This window comes from Furipterus horrens, unplaced genomic scaffold (genome assembly GCF_987537825.1).
Source record: "Furipterus horrens unplaced genomic scaffold, mFurHor1.1.pri manual_scaffold_9, whole genome shotgun sequence".
Lineage (NCBI taxonomy): Eukaryota > Metazoa > Chordata > Mammalia > Chiroptera > Furipteridae > Furipterus > Furipterus horrens.
Genome location: NW_028327179.1, coordinates 93,882,562 through 93,903,142, shown reverse-complemented (window position 1 = coordinate 93,903,142; position 20,581 = coordinate 93,882,562). Strand labels below are relative to the sequence as shown.

Sequence of the window (20,581 nt, the reverse complement as noted above, 5' to 3'; positions counted from 1 at the left end):
CTTGGAGCCCATGAGCATCAGCTGCACATTCAGAACGTGGTATGGGTCCCAAGAGGACCACTGACAATTGAGAACTCAGAAGATGGGCTTCAGAAGGCAAGATAGGTCTTTGAGCAAACCCAGGCCTACCTGAGGGCAGGCCTAATCCCTAAGGGTCCCTAGAACTTCCTGAGGAGACCAGGAGAACTCCAGGGCGAGAAGAAACCTGCAGACCCGCCCCGCTGTAGACCACCTCCCTTGGGACTGGGTTCCTTTCACCTGTCAATCAACATCTAGATTGATAGGTGGCAGGAACCCACCATTTCTCCATACCAGGATTCTAGTGCACCAATTCCTTAAAAACCATTCCCATGGAAGGAACCCAAAGTGCAAGTGCCAGCCCATTGCAGTTAGAAAATTCTGAGTCTAAAAGCTTTTGGTTGAATTGTCACAAAACCATTGAATGCTTTCATTTCCAAAAGGAATATGAAATCTATTGTTTTATTCCTTCAGCCTCCATGACAAAGCGCTTGTCAATGTGCATGCTCAAAATATGTTGGCTTTGCCAGCTTTATTAGTAGTTGTTTGTTTGTTTTAGCCTTTGGTTATTGTAGGATAGGTTTTCCTTTCTCTCCAGGATCCACAGTCAGTACATGTTGATTTTGTGTGCATTATGTGGCCAGTGGGAGTAGTCATTAACTCAGAAAGAAAGAGGAGCCTCTGAGCACATCTAAGACCATTTGGAACATCTTATATGGAAAGGATGCTTTGGGATAGCCCAGGAGGACCTCCTGGGCCCAAAATACAGCTTGCCCATAGTATGCAGAAATCTTAAAAACTGTAGAAACTTATTTTACTTATATTCAGTTATTACATTATAATTAAAGTAAGTCTTTAAAATTGAACTTTAAATGTTTTATTATCTTGAATATTAGTATTTAAGGAAAAGTAAGTTTAATTAGAAGACACAGAAGTGAATGAGAAACAGTGAATAAATTCTAAAGAACACTTTCTGGTGGATTTTCAAGAAGTTGATTGAGACCCCTTGTGACTTCCCTTTGTCTTAATGCTGGTGTCAACAACAATGTTACATTTACTTTCATAATTAGAGCTTTGTTTTGATTCACAAATGCAATAAAGAAAGAAAAAGAGGGAGAAAATTTTTATTTTAGTAATCAGGCAAGAATTAGAAATTAAAACGGAAGGACAAAAGAAGTTAAAGAGGATGTATATGTATATGTGAAGATTGCCTGTAATTAGCTCTTGACCTTGGCAGGTTCCCTGTCCTCTAAACTTCATCCTTGCTCCTAAAATAGGGGCCTCAATCCTTTCTCCCTCTGTGGCTGCTGGAGGATTGAGCGCAAGGGCCTTGCACACAACTACAACAGCTCTTAATCACTGTTGGCCACTGTTATTAGCTGTTAACATTATTACTGTTCTCATTACACAGTTCGGGTAGGGAGAAAGCGGGCAATAGGGTCGTGGTACTGGGTGGCTAGTTCCTTGGCCGCCCTCTAGATGGCGCTGGTGCCCCAGAGTAGCAGGGAAGGATTCGTGCGAGGAGTTGTCTTTGGGAAAGGTGGCTGCAAGTCCTGAGCGCTGTTTAAGGTTCCCAGTCAGGAACTTACACATTTGTTTATGGGCCAGAAACCATACCGGAAGCTGAGAAAGAGCAGTGGCATTGGAGACAGATCAGCAATCGAAGGAAAAGACAGTGAGAGCCATGGGGTCTGTTGTGCTGTGGAGAAACTCAACCTGTGCGGGATGGGGCGAGACTTATCTAAGTTACATGGACTGTTACAATCGCAGACTTTACATGAGAAATCCAGGAAGTTCAGACCTAAAGTTTCCCTAGTTGCCTTGTTTACTGGGTTAACTGTTCTTTCCTTTTCTCGTGCCATTCTCTCCCCTTTATTCCTCTTCTCTTTCCCTTATACCTCCGTCTCTGCCTTTTGCACGAACAGCGTCAAATCATGTTTCCAGAACATGGAGATCTGCAAGCGTCGGGTGAATATGTATGACACCGTGAACCAGAGCAAAACCCCTTTCATCACGCACGTGGCCCCCAGCACATCCACCAACCTGACCATGACCTTCAACAACCAGCTGAACACTGTCCACAACCAGGTAAGTGGGGAGCAGAGAAGGCAGTGGGGCTGACAGTGAGTGTCAGGAACCGCATTTCCCCGGCAAACCCAGTCAGAAGACAGACGTCCTCTACTGTCATATTCAACTCTGTCAGAAGGTGTTTGCTCCAAGGTTATTTCCTTTGAGAGCCTCAAGGACTCTTTGTATGACCAGTGACCTCTAAGGGAGGTGTTTCTGAGACAGTACCTCTTACCGCTTCTCTGTCCTGATGAACGAATAGGATAAAGGAGATGCTATGATCCTTGTATGTTCAGCATCTGCCTGCTAAAGAATCCTAGCCTTGGGACACAGTGATCAGCTAGTTGCTGGGTCTGTGCAATCTCCTTTCAAGACAGAAACACCTGTCCTTCCCCCAGTTCATCAGTTTGTCACCAGAATCCCCGCCCCTGGAACTGAAAGGGACTAGAAAACTAAGGTTTTCTTTCCACAGATTTCCAACCATTTGCAGAAAATTAGCAGAATCTGGCACCTAATATGCTGCTTAAATAAAGATGACACCTAGGAAATATTTATCGACTAGATAATCTCCAGGCACTAGCTCAGGCAAGCTCTGCTGTCTAAGAGACTTTTACTTCCCTCTTCCAGTCTTACCGGTTCCCCCAAAGATGTCTCCCGAGATCTTTTTCAGTCTTAATATCAGCGATAACTCTCCTGTGTGCGTGTGTGTACACACACGCACACACGCGCGCACACACACCTTCAGAAGCAAGGAGTGCCTATGTTCTAATCCTGAAGGGTGAATGAATACCTCCGCGGGCCACCCACTCGTTTTTGACAAGTCCCCTTCTGTCACTGGAGTCACTGGCCCTGTTTTCCTCGGCCGTTCCTGGAGCACGCTGGGTGGCATAGGCCCAGCCTGTTCTCTCGTCCTCTGCCTAAACTCCAGGGGAGGCCACCAGCATCTGCTGCCCGCCGGGGGTCAGTGGTGTTCTGAAAGCTCTCCTGCGGGGGAAGAGCTAATGTGCTCTAAGGCCTAGCGTGCAGACAGACAAATGTCCCCTCCCAGCACCTAGCCCAGCCCTCGGGCCAAAGCACCCACAGTCCGGGACCACATCTCAGCGTGGTTTTGTTCTTCATCACCAGAGCCCCGCCACAGTGAGCAGACTGATCCGGCTGCTGCCAAGGGCATGGAGGGCAGAGGGAGATCAATTTAGAAGGGAAGGGTGGCCACACCGTGGGAAAGCAGGAGTGCCAGGCCCGAGTGTGTAGCCGGCGTCCATTAGGCAGTAACTGGGGATTTCTGAGCAGGGGCGGTGACGTGCACAGAGTAGTGTTTTGGAAAGACTGTTCTAGCCTCTGTACCCAAGAACTGGAAGAGAAGAGGTATCTCTAGTCAGGGTCTCCAGTGGGGACATAGTGGTTGACAAGAGCCAGTGGACCTCAGAGACACTCCGAAGGAAGCAGCAGCAAGAGCTGACCAGAACATGGGACAGTTGAGGATACTCGTGCCCCAAAGAGGGAAGCCCAAGGCTCCAGACCTGCAGAGTCTGGACTTCGGCCTATGGAGCTGAGCAGATAGTGGGAAATGTGGATGTGGGGAAGCCCCTGGGAGGTGGGGACGTGGCGACAACCCAGAGGAAATGAAAGCGTGTCCAGACGCAGGCCCACACGTGCCGCACACACGTTCCCCCCACACTCCCTGAAGGCCAACCATGTGGTGCTGCCCAGACTGACACTCAGTGTTACAGCACATATGTTAAATTGCAGGCATGCACATCACGCCATTTAGTAATTATCCCCAATTAATTTGCTTTGCACTGAAATGCAGCATAAAATCTAAGTATAAAAAAGACATGTAAAATAAGACTATCCTTTTTTAATCAAAGTTGACACAAATACATACCCTTCCTGTAATTCTGTTTTTGTATGTGTCCACGGTGTCCTTGTGGTTCTTGCCTCCTCATTCTCTAGTTCTCGTAACCCCTAGAGGCCAACCCTCCTGTCAACAACGGTGACTTAGAAGCCATTGCTAACCACCTACCATGCTGAAGGATCCGTGTAAAGAAAAGCTAAGATGGACAGGTCCCAATTTAGAAGTAATTTTCCTTCTGCCTCCTGGCTTCACGTGGAAGTTCAGTCTCAAATGATGTTGCTCTCTGAAAGAGAAAGGAGAGAGGACATAATTTCAATATTTGTCTAACCCCCTCCCCTTCAATTCTCTTGACCCACCGGCATCTTTTCTCCGCCTTCCAGCCTTGGTAGCCGAACTCCAGCGTAAGAGCTCACACACACAAAGAGGAAGCCCCAGGCTCCGTGCGTCCTGCCCCCTCTCCATCTGTTTGTGCAGCGTGGTCCTTTGCAGTAACTGCTGTGCACCTGTCTAGGGAGATCTATACGGTGCTGCCCTTAGGCCCTAACAGGAGGCCCCTCTGAGCCCTCCCGCATATGTGTGCTTCCACACCGCGCTCTGGGTACCTGGGACCCTGGGCCTGTAGGGGCCTCTTCCTGGCTTCATCCTCCCAAGTATGGACTGCACCCTCGGGCCCACGTATGTGCACCCATGGCCCCTCAAGTTGTGGGAACAGAGCTGGGGCAGGGAGAGAAGGAAGATGGGTTCAGCTTGCCCCTGTGACTATGTTCCAGGGCAGAACCCCAGGAATCCAGGAGTCCTGAACTCAAACCTGGCTTTCTCCATTGTTACGGTGCATCTGTCAGATTTGAAGGGCACACCATTTTTTAGCCTAATTTTTAATTTTTCTTTTCTTACTGATTTTAGAGAGGAAGGAAGAGAGAGAGAAACATTGAGTTGTTATTCTACCCATTCATGCACTCATTGGTTGATTCTTGTATGCACCCTGACCAGGAGGGAATCGAACCCACAACTTTGGTGCTTTGGGACGACACTCTTAACCAATTGAGCTACCCAGCTAGGGCTCTGGCCTAACTTCTTACTTTGTAGTGTTTAGACCTATGGTCTGTGAGCATCCGTTGGCTCTCTGGTCAGGGCCCCACAGATGTTAGGAACAGGCCTGAATATTAGCACCAGAGGTGACTCTGTCACATGTGGCTGCAGGCACCTGCCTCTCCTTGAAACTTTCCAACCATATGTCCACTCCCTTCTGTTTCTGCGTCTTTGCCCTTGGTTTTTGTTTGTTTGTTCTTCTTTGCGTTCATTTGATTTAGCTTCGTGTCTCCCAACATGCCACCGCCCTCATCTTTTATTTTTGTTTATTTTTGTTTAATCCCCGTCATTCCTTTAGGCTCCCACCTCCACCAGTGCCACTATTTCCTTAGCCAATCCCGAAGTCTCCATACTAAACTACCAATCTGCACTCTACCAGTCCTCAGCGGCCTCCATGGCTGCGGTGGCCCAGCGGAGCCTGCCCCTGCAGACGGGAACAGCCCAGATTTGTGCCCGGCCCGACCCCTTCCAGCAAGCTCTCATCGTGTGTCCGCCCGGCTTCCAAGGTAAGGAGGGGCAGGTGTGGCCTCTCGCCCACTCCTGACCAGGCAGCTGCGGGGGCTTCCAACCCCACGCTGTTCTGTCGGGCCGGCTTCTCTGGGGTAAAGCCCTCTGCGTTTCTTTCCGGCAGCACTGGGCTGGAGGCCCTGGCCTAGCGCCTGGAAACGGCAGGGCTTGGTTATGCCCAGGCCTGCCGTGAACAGGCATATTGTATGTGCTCCCATTGTTATGCTGGTATCAGCTCTTGGGCTCCTCACAGGAAATAGCCTCTGTGTGGCCCATCGGTAGAAAAGCACCCATCCCTGACCGCCAGCATAGCCCAGGTCTCGTGAAGAATAGAAATCGCTTGAAAAAGCTCCTTCCAGGCCACCCCCCAATGATTCTTCAGCCACGCACCCCAACACTCTCCTCCTGAAACTTCTAAGAAGCTGGAGGTGACCACGTGCTTGGTTACAGTTTACACAGAAGGCTTAAGAAGTTGTTTTTGCAAGCCCCATGGGGGAAGCCTGTGCGCAGCTGCGCATTCAGAGGCAGTGCCATTGCAAGCGGACTCCTGTGTCCTCCCCACACCCCCCTGTGACGTAGCGACGTATGTGGTGTGTCTTGCTGTCAGAGCACTCATGTTCCTGTTGTGATCTGTCAGGATTGCTGTTCCACTTTGGCTTTACAGACTCCTTAACTTCACCCTCTAGCCTTTGAACACATTCAAGGTTGTTTTGGGGATTGTCTTTTACTTTTTAAGTTAAAAACTAAAGGGGGGGCTACTGACGGACCAGGCACGACCTGGAGGGGTGGGTGCGGAGGGGAGGGGAGAGCGCTCTTCACCCGGTCGTCCCAGCCACTCAGCCCTCTCCCCCCCGCCCCTTGCCTGGCGCAGGGCTGCAGGCCTCTCCCTCCAAGCATGCTGGCTATTCTGTGCGAATGGAAAATGCTGTGCCCATCGTCACTCAAGCCCCCGGAGCACAGCCTCTTCAGATCCAGCCAGGCCTGCTTGCCCAGGTAATTCTTTCTTTATTACTCCTGGTATTGCCATCATCCATGCTAATGTTTTTCACAAAAGATGTATCTCTGCTAAATCCCTCCCTGGCAGTGAATTAGGTGCTTCGAGTCATTAGCGTATCTTAGTAATATTCTGGATGACCCCCAAGTGAGTTACCTTTCTAAGTGCCTAGCTTACATTTCCAAGAAGAAATTCAGACACAGGGAGAGTTTGGGGAGATGATGATGATGATGATGATATCTTAGTAATGCAAATTAATATAGGAGGCCTAGGTTTTAATCCCAACTCTGCTAATAATTATCTGTGACCTAAGGTATGTCAATTAACATTTTTTTGCCCCCAATTTTTTTCTTGTAAAACAGAAATTATTTTTTAGAGCCCCCAAAAAAGCCTTGGAGATGGTTTCCTCACTTTATAGTTGAAGAACCAGGGTCTCAGAAGCTGTGAGCTGGAACCTTCCTGGTCTGTTCATGTAGGCACTCTGATGGTAGAACGAGACCATGGAGGTGAATTTGTAAAGTGCTGTGGAAATTTAGGGTCACGTGCGACACGATGATAATAGTAATGACACTAACTTCAGTAACAGATGCATCATCATTATGCCAGGTACTTCACAGTTATGTTTGATTCCATCCCCACAACACAGTCAAGTATTTGCCACCTTTTGAGAAAAAGGGAAAATGAGGCACATCACTGGCACAAAGTCACACAGCACTTGGGTGGCAGAACCAGCAAGTGTGACACCAGCATCTGGACTTGAGCCCCCATGCTAGGCTGCTTCCGTGGGACTGTTTCTGTTGTTGGTGCTGAGAACAGCTTGACCTCAATGTTGTTAGTTCAGAAACACCCTCACATTTTCATACGGTAAGTTCCCCAAAGCGTTTCTCACAGTGTTTCCAAAGACACTTTATTTATGGTGTCTTTGTTGAATAGAAGTTTGGGGTTTTAATTTTAATGTAATCAAATTGTACAGTTCTGTTTTGGGCTTGATTCCATTCCATTGGGCTAATATTCTATTGTTTTAACTATAATTTTATTTAAAGATTTTATGTACTTTCAGAGATGGGAAAGGAAGGGAGAAAGGGAGAGAAACAGCAATGTGTGAGATACATTGATTGGTTACCTCTTGCACACCCCCTACTGGGGACCTGGCCCGCAACCCAAGCATGTGCCCTGACTGGGATTCGAACCAGTAACCTTTCAGTTTACAGACTGGTACTCAGTCCACTGAACCATACCTGCCAGTGCATTAACTATAATTTTAACATGTCTTGGTATCTGATAGGGATATCATTTTTTAAAATTTCCTCGTCTATTCTTGTCCTTTCACTTTTCCATGTGAATTTAACTCTAACGTAAGAATTTTGGTTTCAAAAAAAATTGCCACCTTGTATTTTTTGAACTTGCCTAAAATTTCTATTTATTTTAGGAACTGACATCTTAATACTATTAAGCCATTTCATCCCTGAACATGGTACAACTGTACATTACCTTTATTCTTTTCACTAAAGTTTTTAGTTGGAATAATTCCTAAATATTTTAGTTTTTATTAACCATATCTTTTTAACTATTTGTCTTTGGTTTATAGGAATATACTGATTTTGGTCTATTGAGTTTATCTAGCAGTCCTTCTAAACTCTGTTTAGTTCTGTTTCTCTGAATCCCCTTGGATTTTCTATGTGGACTATCTTTGTATTTGCAAATGATACAGTTTTGTTTCTTTCTTTCCAAAAATTACAGCTTGTATTTTTTGTTCTTCTATCACTATGCTGACAGCATCTCCAAACCAATATTTAATAACCATGTTGATATTTGGCTTTTCTGATTTGTACCTAACTTTAAGGGAAATTCTTATAGCTGTCTGCCATTTTGGTGTTTTATTAAATATACATGTTTGAGAAAGACACTTTATCAAGTTTGTTAATTTTAGTGAATATTAAATTATATCAAATGTTCTTTCTGCATCTATTGATATACATGTTTTAGTTCTTTAATCTGTTAATGTAGCAAGTACTTAACAGACTTTGCAATGCTAAACTATCCTTGTATTTCCCAGATGAACTTCTTTGGTCATGTTGTGTTTGATACATTTATATGCTTTTCAGTACTGCATTGTTTGTAAATACAAGTATTTTTGCATCTGTGTTCATTAGTAAGACATGGCATGTAGTTTCTCTTATAGAACCTTTATCTGATTTGGGCATCAAAGCTATACCAGTTTCATAAATTACGTTGAATTTTATTACCTCTTTTTCTGTTTCCTAGAATAGCTTGTTCAATATTGCTACTAACCATTCTTCGTCTTTTTCTTCTTACTTCCAAACTAACTGCAAATGACCGCTAATACCAGCTTCTGGTGGCGCACAGAGTTTGGTCTTGCTGGATTATTGTAAACAGAGAACCTTCTTCTGTATTTAAAGCAGGCCTTCTGCTCCTGCCTCTCGCCCTAGTCCTCACAGCTTCCTCTTGTTTGCACAGTTTGGTAATAGGTTGTTTAGAAAATGCCAAAACAGATCGAGAGTAAGCACTACAGTAGGTTCCAGGGCAAAGCAGCTTGTTGGTACTTTACCTGAGTGGCAGAAATCCAGGCCAGTCTCCCCGTGCTCCTCCTCTCTGAGCCAAACTGCAGATTCACCAGCACTTTGAAGGGCATTTTTAAATCCTTTTTTGTGTTCGCACATTTAACCCCAGGAAGCCCAGAACTAGCTCTGAAAGAAATGATAAGTGGCATCTCTAACTAGCTAAAATAGAACGTCTTCATTGTTCAGCTTGGTGAAAACCAACAGGCTCGGCATTTCTGACTTTGCATCAGTCCTTTAATCACAGCAGAGAAGAGCTCTATGTTTTGCTCACTTGGAAGAGAGTCCCTAGGGTACTGTAAATCTCCAAGTGGATTTAACCCGGAGCTGTAATTGGGAAAGTAAACCAAAAAAGTATATGCACAGGATTTTAATTGCTGCAGTGTTTATGAGAGAGAACTGCTGGCAGCAATTTGAATGTTCATTTGTAGGTGGTTTGTTAAATAAATTGATGTGTGCGTAGAATGAAACTGCATGCAGCCATTAAAAAGGACGTGGCACACCAGTGTGTCTTCACATACAAAGATTTCTAAGATCTACTGAGTTAAAAACTCCTACCCTATCCAGTATCCTGTTGGGTCTTCTGTTTGTTGGTCGCTTTGTCTTTTTCTCTCTGCTTGTCGCTTAAACCATGCCAATGTTACCGTTATAAGGGAGCTCTGTCTCAGATATCTTAAATGGTGCCTACAAGGGACAAAAATAAGCTAACTTATAAAAATGAGTATGGTAACTGTCAGATAACGCAATAATTAGACATTTAAACTGGTGCCTTCATTTTTCTCTGGGTACATTTTTAGGTTTCAGGCAGAAGCACTCCAAATATTATTAGTTACTTTAAATATACCCAGAAAATTGGCATTGTTCTTTTTATCTAAATATTGAAACCTTTTCAGCGATTTTCTATGCATAAGTTTAGAGATGGAGTCTTTTTAGTCCGTTCCTCATGTGAGTTGTGTTTGCTTTGCCCTTTCCCGACCTCCCGATAGCATCACATGCCCTTCAGAAGGGAACAGTCTCTCTGGGGCGCCCTGAGGATGCGTGGGCGGAAGAAAAGGGTCTGATCACACCCTCTCATTTCAGTGACACGAGAAGGGTCTCTATGGATTGCCTTAATGGTGCTGTTTCGATATGGCCTAAAAGCTGCCTTCACCTCTATCCTCCCAAGCCCCTAAACCGGAGCTAACGTTTTGACCACCATCAGAAATGGTGAATGAGTAGGTCAAGGGAGAGATGGGAAGTACAGGTCTTGACTGAGATGGTAGTGAATTCATCTCGCTCTTCAAATGGCAGGACCTAAAACCTGCTTTCACTAGCAAGGTTGGCAGACACTCAGAGCCCCCAACATGCAGAGATCACCGCTTGCCTGATCTTTGTAGACTCTGCACCTCCATGAAGAGTTTCCTACATTCTTCTAGACAATCAAAGACCAGGTCTCCACTTTCACACCCATCACAGGGTCTAGCGTAGAGTAAGTGCTTGGCTCACACAGATTGATCACGTGATTAACATACACGGTGACTGCCATCACGCTTTGTTCTACAGCAGGCCTGGCCCAGTGGGACCCAGCAGATCCTGCTTCCCCCGGCGTGGCAGCAGCTGACAGGAGTGGCCACCCACACATCGGTGCAGCATGCGACTGTGATTCCTGAGACCATGGCAGGCACCCAGCAGCTGGCCGACTGGAGGTAAGCAGGAGGGCCAGTGTGCCTGGGCTGGGAGGCAGGTCCACCACTGACCCAGAGAGCTGCTGGCCTGGCCTGGCCTATACTTTGAATTCCTGCTTAGCAGAAAACTTTTTAAATTAAAATGAATATTATGGGGTGGGGGGGGCGGGGAGCAATAGAGGAAAAAGGTGAGACAACTGTAATAGAAAAACAATAAATTTTTAAAAAAAAACATTATGTGGAATATGACTACAGTGTAAGGAGATATAACTTTTAAATAAGTGGACTAGGAAACGAAATCAGCTTCATTATGGTCAGTTGTCACGTTCAACTCATACTTCAGTTACACCATTTACAGTACAATCCTCAGAACTTGGCTCTAGATAATTTTTAATGGTTTCTCAGGATTAAATTCTACCCCCCAAAAAACAAAGATTAGTCACCAGTGAAAGAATGCAGAAGAGAGTCCCCAAGGTTCCTCACCAATGCTAGGAAGTGTTCTCAAGTTTTGAAACATGGACACATTGGACTCATCTCAGCTGTCCCAGGGGAAGGCCTGACGGAACCGGATTTATTTCCAATGCTGCACTCTCCTGCTGTGGCTCTTCCCTCCATAGCTGTATCTGAGAGCTCCAAGTCTGCCTTCCACATACCCCGGAGGCAGCCGCTGAGCACCCCATGCCCCTCGCATCTGCTTCCCGACCCTGCCCCCTCCCACTCACTGACTTCCTCTCCCCCATGTTCCTCTGTTGTTCCACTCTTCCCTGTACCTCTCACCCATGCCACCGCAGTGCCCCCACACACACACCAGTGTAAACCCACACAGCAACCCCCGCCCCCAGTTGTCCCCAGCTTCCCATTCCCCATGAGAGACAGCCTGGCCTCTCATTCAGCCCACACATCAGGGCAGCTCATACCCTCACCCTCTGACGGGCTCCATACCAGCCTGCGGCCTCCCCCATAGTTCCTTTTCTCACCTACACGACTATTGTGAATGAAGAGCCCTCAGTAAAACACAAAGAGGTAGAAATACAAGCCCGTAGTCAAGCCTCAGCTGCAGCTTCCTCTGTTCCTCCACTTCATTTTCCACTAGTGAAGAGAGTAAGTGCACAGGCTCTCCTCTGCAGCACAACTCCCTTCTCACTGACCATAAAGCCCCATGAGCAACCCCACTCACCGGAAGCACTTTCAAACCAGGTAAAACTGGGTTCCGTTCTGGCTCTTCATAACCTGGGCAAGTAACTTAACCTCTATGAGCCTCGATTTCTTCAGTGGAGTGGGAGTAACAATCCTCACAGGATTGTTGGGAGGCTAAACTGATAAAATACAAAGCACTTGACCTGTACTTACATGTACCATACCAGCACCTGGTACATGACAGGCAACAAAAAAACCTGTCTTCTCTTACCCCGCTGGCATCAGTTCATGCTCAGCAAGACCACCTTCCCTCTCCAGCTCCTTAGGAGCAACAGCCAAATAGAAAGCTGTTTGACCAATTGTTTTTCTTCTTCACCCCTCTTTCTCCTAAAAGACCACACGTATGTTCTCTTTTATTCCCCTTATCTATCATCATTTATAGCTCATGTCATTTCAGCAATACATATTCACTGATTCATGCAGGTTTCCTTATTCCTCTCATCCCTTCTCTTACCTGGTTATGGCAGAACACACTTAAAGCCTACACACTTTCTTTACTCAAGTTCATGCGCAGACCAAAGAACAGCCATAATCATGGCTAATAAACAAAAGACAAGTACTAGTGCTAGACCTGTATCAAAGAAAAAAGAGCCCTGTCTATAGAAGAAACAGCAACAACAAAATAAAGCTATAATGTCAGTTTTTAAAATCCATGTAAATGTCCAAAAGACTGTACAAAATGTCAAAATCCCTACAAAATTGCCCCCTCCTTTTTTTCCTCCTCACTTCCCCCAAGTTGCAAAGATAAGTTTTATTATATTTTAAAAATTCAAATGAATTCTATAGCTTTTCAATTTTTTATGTATTAAGTGGGCTTTTATGGCTAAGTCTTTGAATTAATCACCACTTTTAATATTGCCTATGAGCTCCATATAGCCTAGATAACAGAGCTTTTGAAACAACCCATTTGCTGGATAATGCTGCCAGTATTTTTATCAACACGTCTGACTTATTAATTTTGACTTAATACCACACTCTAAACATGTCTAGGCAACCCTAAGTTAATCTAATTGTTCATTCAGCAAGTGTGTAATTAATTGATCAGCTGTTACATGCCTGAGCATTGAGCTAGCCACTGAATTCAAAAGAATGTTCACACTCCTAACACCCTGAACCTACAGCTCCCAGTCTTCAGCTTCTGTTTTTCACGTGAACTACAATTTCCTCATTTACAAAACGGTGTTACTAGTATACATCTTGTCTATCTTACAGAGCGGGATAGCCCATTCAAAGCACTTTGTAAATTCTATAAAAGCTGGGGGGAATATTTATCTGCTCGCCCCGGAACTTAAGCGGAGCCTGCGTACTTGGCATGCTTCCCACGTGAAATGCCCTCTTTCCTACCAACAAGTTGTGTTTCTGCCGCTCTTTCCGAACAGCACTTCAACGTCACTGCCCCCGGGGAACTGACCTGAAGCGCTCACCTGGCCAGGCTCCTCTCTTCAATGACCAGTTCGGGGGGGGGTTAATTTGGCTTTTAACTGGGTAGGAACCTTTATCTTAAAAAGAAGCTCTGTGCTGAGAAACCCAATCAAGAGCACTGATTTCCCACCTCCCTTTCAGGAACACGCACGCTCACGGGAGCCATTACAACCCCATCATGCAGCAGCCCGCGCTCTTGACTGGTCATGTGACCCTCCCAGCCGCCCAGCCCTTAAATGTGGGCGTGGCCCACGTGATGCGGCAGCAGCCAACCAGCAGCACCTCCTCCCGGAAGAGCAAGCAGCACCAGTCGTCTGCGAGGTAGGTGGGGCGCGACGAGACCCCCTAGCGGTGAGAACCCTCCGGAGACGGGAAGCTGAAGAAGCGGCTTCGCCTTGGGGAGTATCAGCACGTGCTCGGGATCCCCGTCATGGGACGGGGCGTGGCCAGCAGAGCGCAGTGTGCCACGTGGGGAGCAAGAGGGTTTGAGGGAGGCGCTCGCTCCTGGGTCCGCACAGTGTCGGCCCTGCCTCCTGCCTCCCCCTCCGCGCGACCCTGCCCCCACCCTGCGTGGGGGCCTGGGATCAGTGTTCAGTGCCCCGGCCCTGAGGAATTCTGTACCCTTTCACTCTAGAAAGCAGACTCGCCTCTGAAGTTGCACGTTGGAAACCGTAATTGTTTTTTAATGTGCTTTTTCTTTTTTTTTTTTATCTAAGATTAGAAATTTAACTTAACTGCTCGTTTAAGTATAAACAATAACTTGGTAAATCCTAGACATTAATGAGCAGAACAATAATAACCTTGCCTGTGCCCTTGAAATCCACTCTCAGTGAACTCTTAACATTAAGATCGACAACAGGCTCGTGCGCTGTGATTCCACGTATGTGGCGTTTGGAAAAGGCGAAACTATGGAGACAGAGATCGGCTCAGCAGTTGCCAGGGGCTAGGGCAGGAGAGGAGGGGACTGACGGGGAAGGTTTCAGGGGTCTGGGTTCTAGGTCTAGGTTGCGGGGGTGTTACGTGATGATACATTTGTCAAAACTCATTGAACACTTGAAAGGGCGACTTTTACTGTAAGTATACCTCAATAAACCTGACCTTTAAAAAAAACAGAGATTTTCAAACAAACAAAAATTGAAATTAAGATTGTACAGCTGCAGAATTACCCTGCATTTCTCTCCAGTGGTACTGACGTGGAGGTACCCAGTTGCTTATTTGGGATAGATTAAGCAAAAGAAGTCCAGTATATAAAATGTCTAGAAGTTTGGTTTTCTACATCCTCTTCTAGTCAGGCTCCAAAAATTAGGCCTGACTTTTTACATTCTCATTCAGAAATTAACCCCAGAGCTGACTTCCTCGAGTTACTATCCTTCAAGATGCCTTATCTGGCTGTTGTTGACAACTCAGGGAAATTCATCTCAGATCAGTGGCAGCCATCCAAAATGCTTTCGTTTGGCAGCCCTGTGACAACACACCCATGTCATTGTTAGATTAGGCAGCAGTAATGGCCACCATCTCAATCCTCACATGCTGTGATGCACAGCCCATGGGCAGTCACAGAATTCTGGTCTGACCCAGAGCTGACCTTAGCATCATCCACTGAGAACCCTTTGCCTCCCAGACTTGACAAATCCCTCCCTGTTGCCTGCTCACCGCCCCCCCACCCCCACTGGTGTTATGAAACTCATTGCTAGTGCTTTTCAAGATCAGCACCATTAGAGTGAAAGTTACATATGTGCCTATTTTTAAGGCCAATGTTTTGGCAGAACAGCCTGAAAGACCAGTATACAGCTAGGCACACTTTTCTTTAACAATGCCAAGTGGAGGTATTTTAACTACTGAAATAATGAAAACATAACCTCAAAATTAACATATTACCACTAACAAATGTTATGGTAAGTACAAATAATGGAACAACCTTACCAGTAAAACATGTTATTACTGGCCCCGAGAAAGGAATAAGCATCATATCTGATAGCAACTAAGTAGAAAATTAAATAGATCCACCCTTACGGAAATTTCATTTTTCTGTCATCCCTTCAGCTAGAAGGTGTTGAATCTCTAAGGATATATCAGTCTTCAGCTTCATTATAGGTCGGCTTTGGTATCAAAGGTTGATGGGGAAAGGGAAGAGTAAGGGATTTTTTCCCTAAAATCACCAGAAATTATACTGGCTAATTTGATAAGGAATTTCAGGTAAATAAAAATCAAGACTAAAACATCCCTTTTTAAACACACCTTCTCCTCTTCTACTTTTCCCAATTTTTCATTACAACTGAAACAGACTAGTAAGCTTCCCATGAGGCTCGGGTGTTCACATCCAGAAGAACATTTTTTAAAATAAAAATTATACATACACAGGTGCTTTCATGGTTACGTCCCTTTCCCAGAGGCTGGAGGAAGGACAGCTATACACCAACCTTAGTTCCTTTAGGTCCAGGAACTCCTAAGAATTGAATGCTTTAGTTTATTAAATGGTAAACGAGCTATAAACAAGGAAACCCAAGCTTTATGTGTTAGATACCATTTCTTCCACCTCTCTCCCAAAGAAGACATAAGTACATTTGAGAGGATGATAAGACGGAGCTCAGGAAGTCAGGCCTTGACCCTGAAGACAGGGCTGTGTTGAGGTAGACACCCCTTAAATCCTGGGCATTACATGGAACTCCACAAGGCCAGCCCAGGCCTTAGGCCCCATCCCTCCCATTTTTAGAGGCCAGTTGCTGTCCTGTCTGTGCAGCGACTTCTGAAAGGAATCACCCAGAGGCGGCCACTTCTGCGCCTGACAACAGAATAAGTCCAAGTGCCCTGGCCTCAGACTTTTCAGTGGAGATTTGCGAAGCTGGGGTTTCTAGGGAGTTTGCTCCTCGGAAGATGCTGCTGGGCTGCCGTTCCTCCGTGAATGTGTGTGGCTTTCTCGTTGCAGAAATGTCTCCACCTGTGAGGTGTCCTCCTCTCAGGCCATCAGCTCCCCTCAGCGGTCCAAGCGTGTCAAGGAGAACACACCGCCGCGCTGTGCCCTGGTGCACAGCAGCCCTGCCTGCAGCTCCGCCGTCACATGCGGCTGGGGAGACGGGGCCTCCAGCACCACGAGGGAGAGGCAGCGGCAGACCATTGTCATTCCTGACACCCCCAGCCCCACAGTCAGCGTCATCACCATCAGCAGCGACACGGATGAGGAGGAGGAACAGAAGCACGCTCCCACCAGGTGAGACCTTGTCACCTTCAGACTGACTCCCAGGTGGGACCAGGACATGTGTGGTGCATGTGGCCAGTTCACACAGAGAGGCAGTTATCCGTGGATCTGGGCCACCTTCCAGCATCAAACACAATGACCTCTCTCCTGGCCCCCAAACTGTGGTTTCACTGTGTCCTGGAGTCCTAAAGTGATTTCAAGGGACTAGCAAACAGACTTTCCATAATTGTTTAAAGCCAAAAATAATTTTGCTTAATTTGGGTCTTAAAAAGTAGTTATAGGCCCTGTACATTTGGGAGACTTGAGACCATAAAAGTCAGACATGCGATGCCCGTGTATTTTGGCCCCCATAAGCTTAAAAAGCTCTGCCTCAGGCTGTTGAATTTATTCCCAGTTGGTCAGAATATTTCTCTTATATCGCCTTGGCTCTCTCAGAATTCGAAATAATTGTCCAATTAATCAGAAATTTCTCTGTGTCTGATTAACCCAGTCTTTCAAACTGCCAGTTGGCTCTTCACCTGGAGAGCATTACTGTGTATTCCAAAGTAGTGAGAACTCATTTTATTCTCTGAGTGCTTCCCAGGAAGAGGGAAGACATATTTACTATAGTATTTGCAAGACCATTAACCCCAGTGCCAGAGCCTCTGTTCTGCCCTTTCCGGCCAGGCTTGCGCGGAGCGCGGTTTCCACTTGGGCTGCCTGATGAGCCCCTGGAACAGTCAGTCCCCTAGCCCTCTGCACTCCCGGTGGCCTCAGGACCTTGTAGATCCAAAGCCTCGTGACCCCAACCTGCTGGCTCCTCGCGTTAGGACTCAGGGCCAGGGAAGGGAGGCCTGCCCCCAGCCTAGCACTGCCAGTCAGCACACATCCCCCGACTGGATGCGAAGCCTAACGGTTGCCTTTAGGCCTGAATTATTAATTCCTGATTGGGTACCATGCCAATGATCACTCCTCACAAATCCTTTTGATTAGATAACAGATTCCCACACTTGGAATCATTGTGAAATGTACGAGTGATTAAAACATTCTCGCTACAGCTCTTCCTGCCCGCCATCCCCTCCCCATGTTTATAATGAACTCGGTGCTTTGTATTTTCATGGTGGGGCTAGTGTATGTCCTTCGAGTGTCCTCTTTCCCCCTCTGTTGGCTCCGCCTGCGCTTGGGTGCCTCAGGGAACGCAATGAAGCAGGGGAGCACTCTGGTCCTCGCATCAGGCCAGTGGCCAGGGGACTACGGGGTCGGGGACACCGGGCACAGTGCTTCAGTCCCCCCCTGCCTCATCTAGGACTGGCCTCAGGTTCCTTTTTGATGAGAGCCCCGAGTTGAGTCAGCACCCTGTCCTCCCCCGTGCCTCGTGTCCTTCAGCCAGGAGTATGACAGGCTGAGGCAGTCCCTTTGCAAAGAGAAAGGCTCTTCCCAGCCCCCCGGACCGGCCCCGGCCTGGAGTGGCCTGTCCGCACATCCGTAGCGTTGGGCGTAAGGGGCCGGACAGCCTCCCACAGGCCTTGGCCACAACTGGAAAAAAATCAGAAGCCATTTAAAAATCTGACAGTTAACGAGATTGGAATATCATTTTTGAAATATGAGATTCGAGTTGACACAGACTCAGGACACGTGCCCAGGAGAGAATTGAAGAGAGTCTGAGGAAAGGAGGATGGGGGCGCTGTCTGCCCCCGACTCGGAGCTGCCAGGGTCGAGAGCCCCACGTGAAGCGGAAGGGCAGCCTACTCCTCAGCCGTCCCCGGGGGCCCAGGACAGCCCAGAACTCAGGCAGCCTGCGAGGACCATGATAGAAATTACTCAAGACCTGGGGGGCATTGGGGGAGGGGCAGAGCAGCTGACAGGCAGGTGCACATATGAGGAACAACTGCCACCAGTGACAATGAGCCAGACAGTGAGTCCCAGAGCGTCATTTTTAAATGCAGGGACCGCCTGCCTGCCTGCCCAGGACACTACAATGTACCAGAGACGTAACCAATTGGGGGGACTTACGGAGTGAGACCAGAGTGATCAGGAAGGGTTCGGCTGCCCACGGGTGTGACAGGAGGCTCACAGAATGGAATGCTAGAGTTTTCTGGAAAGATCGAATGACTGTCCCCTTTAAAAAGGGTTACAGGAAACAAGAAGACAGGAAAGGGTGTCTGAGTCTGAGTAGCTGTTTTATTTATAGCAAAGCAACTGTGTCATGTGAGCACATTATGATAACTACATTTTGGAATAAGAGAAAAATGGGGGGTGGAGAATGCGATTATTCTCTTTTAGAAATCAGAATATCATAAAATTTAATGCAGCAAATATTTATTGGCCCCACTAGTGTCAGATACTGTGCTAGGAACTGCAGGTGTTACAGAAATAATGTGGTCGGTCTCTGTCCTCTGGAGGTCTGCAGGGTAATAAGATGAGACATGCGCAAATCATTATAACACAAAAAGGAGTCATAAAAACGAGCAGAGGACAAAGGGAAAATAGCTGGAGGAAATAGCAGGGGAGAGGGGGCTTTTTAAGGCCAAAGGACTTGGGGGGACAAACGGAGAGGAAGTGAGGTTGCACATTCCAGGGAGGTATGCTTAGGGGGAGGGGCAGGTAGAGCCTCCCAGGTGGGACGGGAACAAGAGCATGGGAGGGGGACAGCTGATCATCAAGACAGCGGGATTTCAGAACAGAAAGGGGGCTGTGGGGGTCTTCCCTTGGGCAGGTGGTCAGCTTGGTCAGGAGGTTCTGAGGAGCTCCCAGGAAAGCGTCTGTCCTGTGCTCCCAAGTGCAGCCCACTGGGGAGCGGCTCGGCCACTCTCTGGAAACATCTCTAGCCCATCAGTGTTTGGTATGAACAGGGGAGACTTCCCTTCTTGCCTCTAGTCACCCCTGATCTCAAACCTGGTTTCTCCTGGGCCCTGAGCCTCCGGATTCTGACCTTCTGAGTCTCCGACCTTCTTTCCTGTTTGCTCCTTACCCAAGTCTGGCGTGTTTGAGTCCTGGCACCGGCCCTTGAGCTCCACCCAAAATGCATATTACTGCTCCCCCTATGTGTCTCAGCCTCAGCACAGCTAGACAGTCAGGGGCTGCCTGTGCTCACGGGGAGAGTGAGCTCAGCAGCAGATGGCAAAGCCTCCATCAGCTAAGTGTCTTTTAGAGCCAAAATGGGGCCAGTAATGGTCAATGCATTTTTATCAATTGGTTGCGTCTCACATGCCCCCAACCAGGGACCTGGTCCACAACCCAAGCGTGTGCCTTGACCTGGAATCAAACTGGCAACCTTTCTGTTCACAGGACAACACCCAATCAACTGAGCCACACCAGCCAGGGCGGGTCAATGCACATTTTTAGACCTACTTACTGGTGTCACTAAATTTCCAGGACAACTTCATCTAGAATTTTTTAGAGGAATGCCAAGTCACAATTATTATTCCTGACCCCCCCAGTATAGGGCAATATTGGTCCGCAGAACGGATGATATTCAGTAATTCCCACTTGAAAGGAGGACCCCAGAGCAGGGGGCAGACTAGGAGCGAGTGAGTTCTGATCCCTCGATCATAACACATCTTCACCAGGTGTTTCCACCTGCACTATCTCGTGCATCATCTGATGGGATACAAAAGACCTTGTTCTAATCCCATTTCATGGGTGAAAAAACTGAGGCACAGGAGAGGTACATGGCTCACCCAAACTGATAAAACTTCTAAGTAGCAGAATCGGTGGCAGTCCGAATTACAGTGATCCCTCACTTATCGCAGGTATTACATTCTAGACCCCCCGCGATAGGTGAAAATCCACGAAGTAGGAACCTTACATTTATTTTAGTATTTACAGTACCACAAAATCCCGCGATATAGCAAAAAATCCACAATAACTAATTAAATATAATATTTTTAAAAATCCCGCAATACAGTGTGGCTGTGATAAGTGAACTACGATATAGAGAGGGACTGTTGTACTGTCAAAAATAACTGGTTTCTCTTCAGTCATTAATTGAACAAATATAAAGTCTATCCTGCC

At 46.9% G+C, this 20,581-nt stretch overlaps 1 protein-coding gene across 4 annotated transcripts in view; it reads left to right on the top strand.

The window, feature by feature from the left end:
• The window catches only part of HIPK2 (homeodomain interacting protein kinase 2), a 164,566-nt gene that overhangs the window by 131,159 nt on the left and 12,826 nt on the right, over window positions 1-20,581 (top strand). The window contains exons 7-12 of one of the 4 annotated variants that reach the window (XM_090287579.1): window positions 1,944-2,106; window positions 5,409-5,535; window positions 6,408-6,529; window positions 10,655-10,794; window positions 13,534-13,713; window positions 16,319-16,600. In XM_090287579.1, coding sequence (XP_090143705.1) covers window positions 1,944-2,106; window positions 5,409-5,535; window positions 6,408-6,529; window positions 10,655-10,794; window positions 13,534-13,713; window positions 16,319-16,600 — 1,014 coding nt within the window. Of the gene's footprint in view, window positions 1-1,943; window positions 2,107-5,327; window positions 5,536-6,407; window positions 6,530-10,651; window positions 10,795-13,533; window positions 13,714-16,318; window positions 16,601-20,581 lie in introns of all 4 variants that reach the window. The other 3 variants (XM_090287578.1, XM_090287577.1, XM_090287576.1) reach the window with 3 other exon arrangements.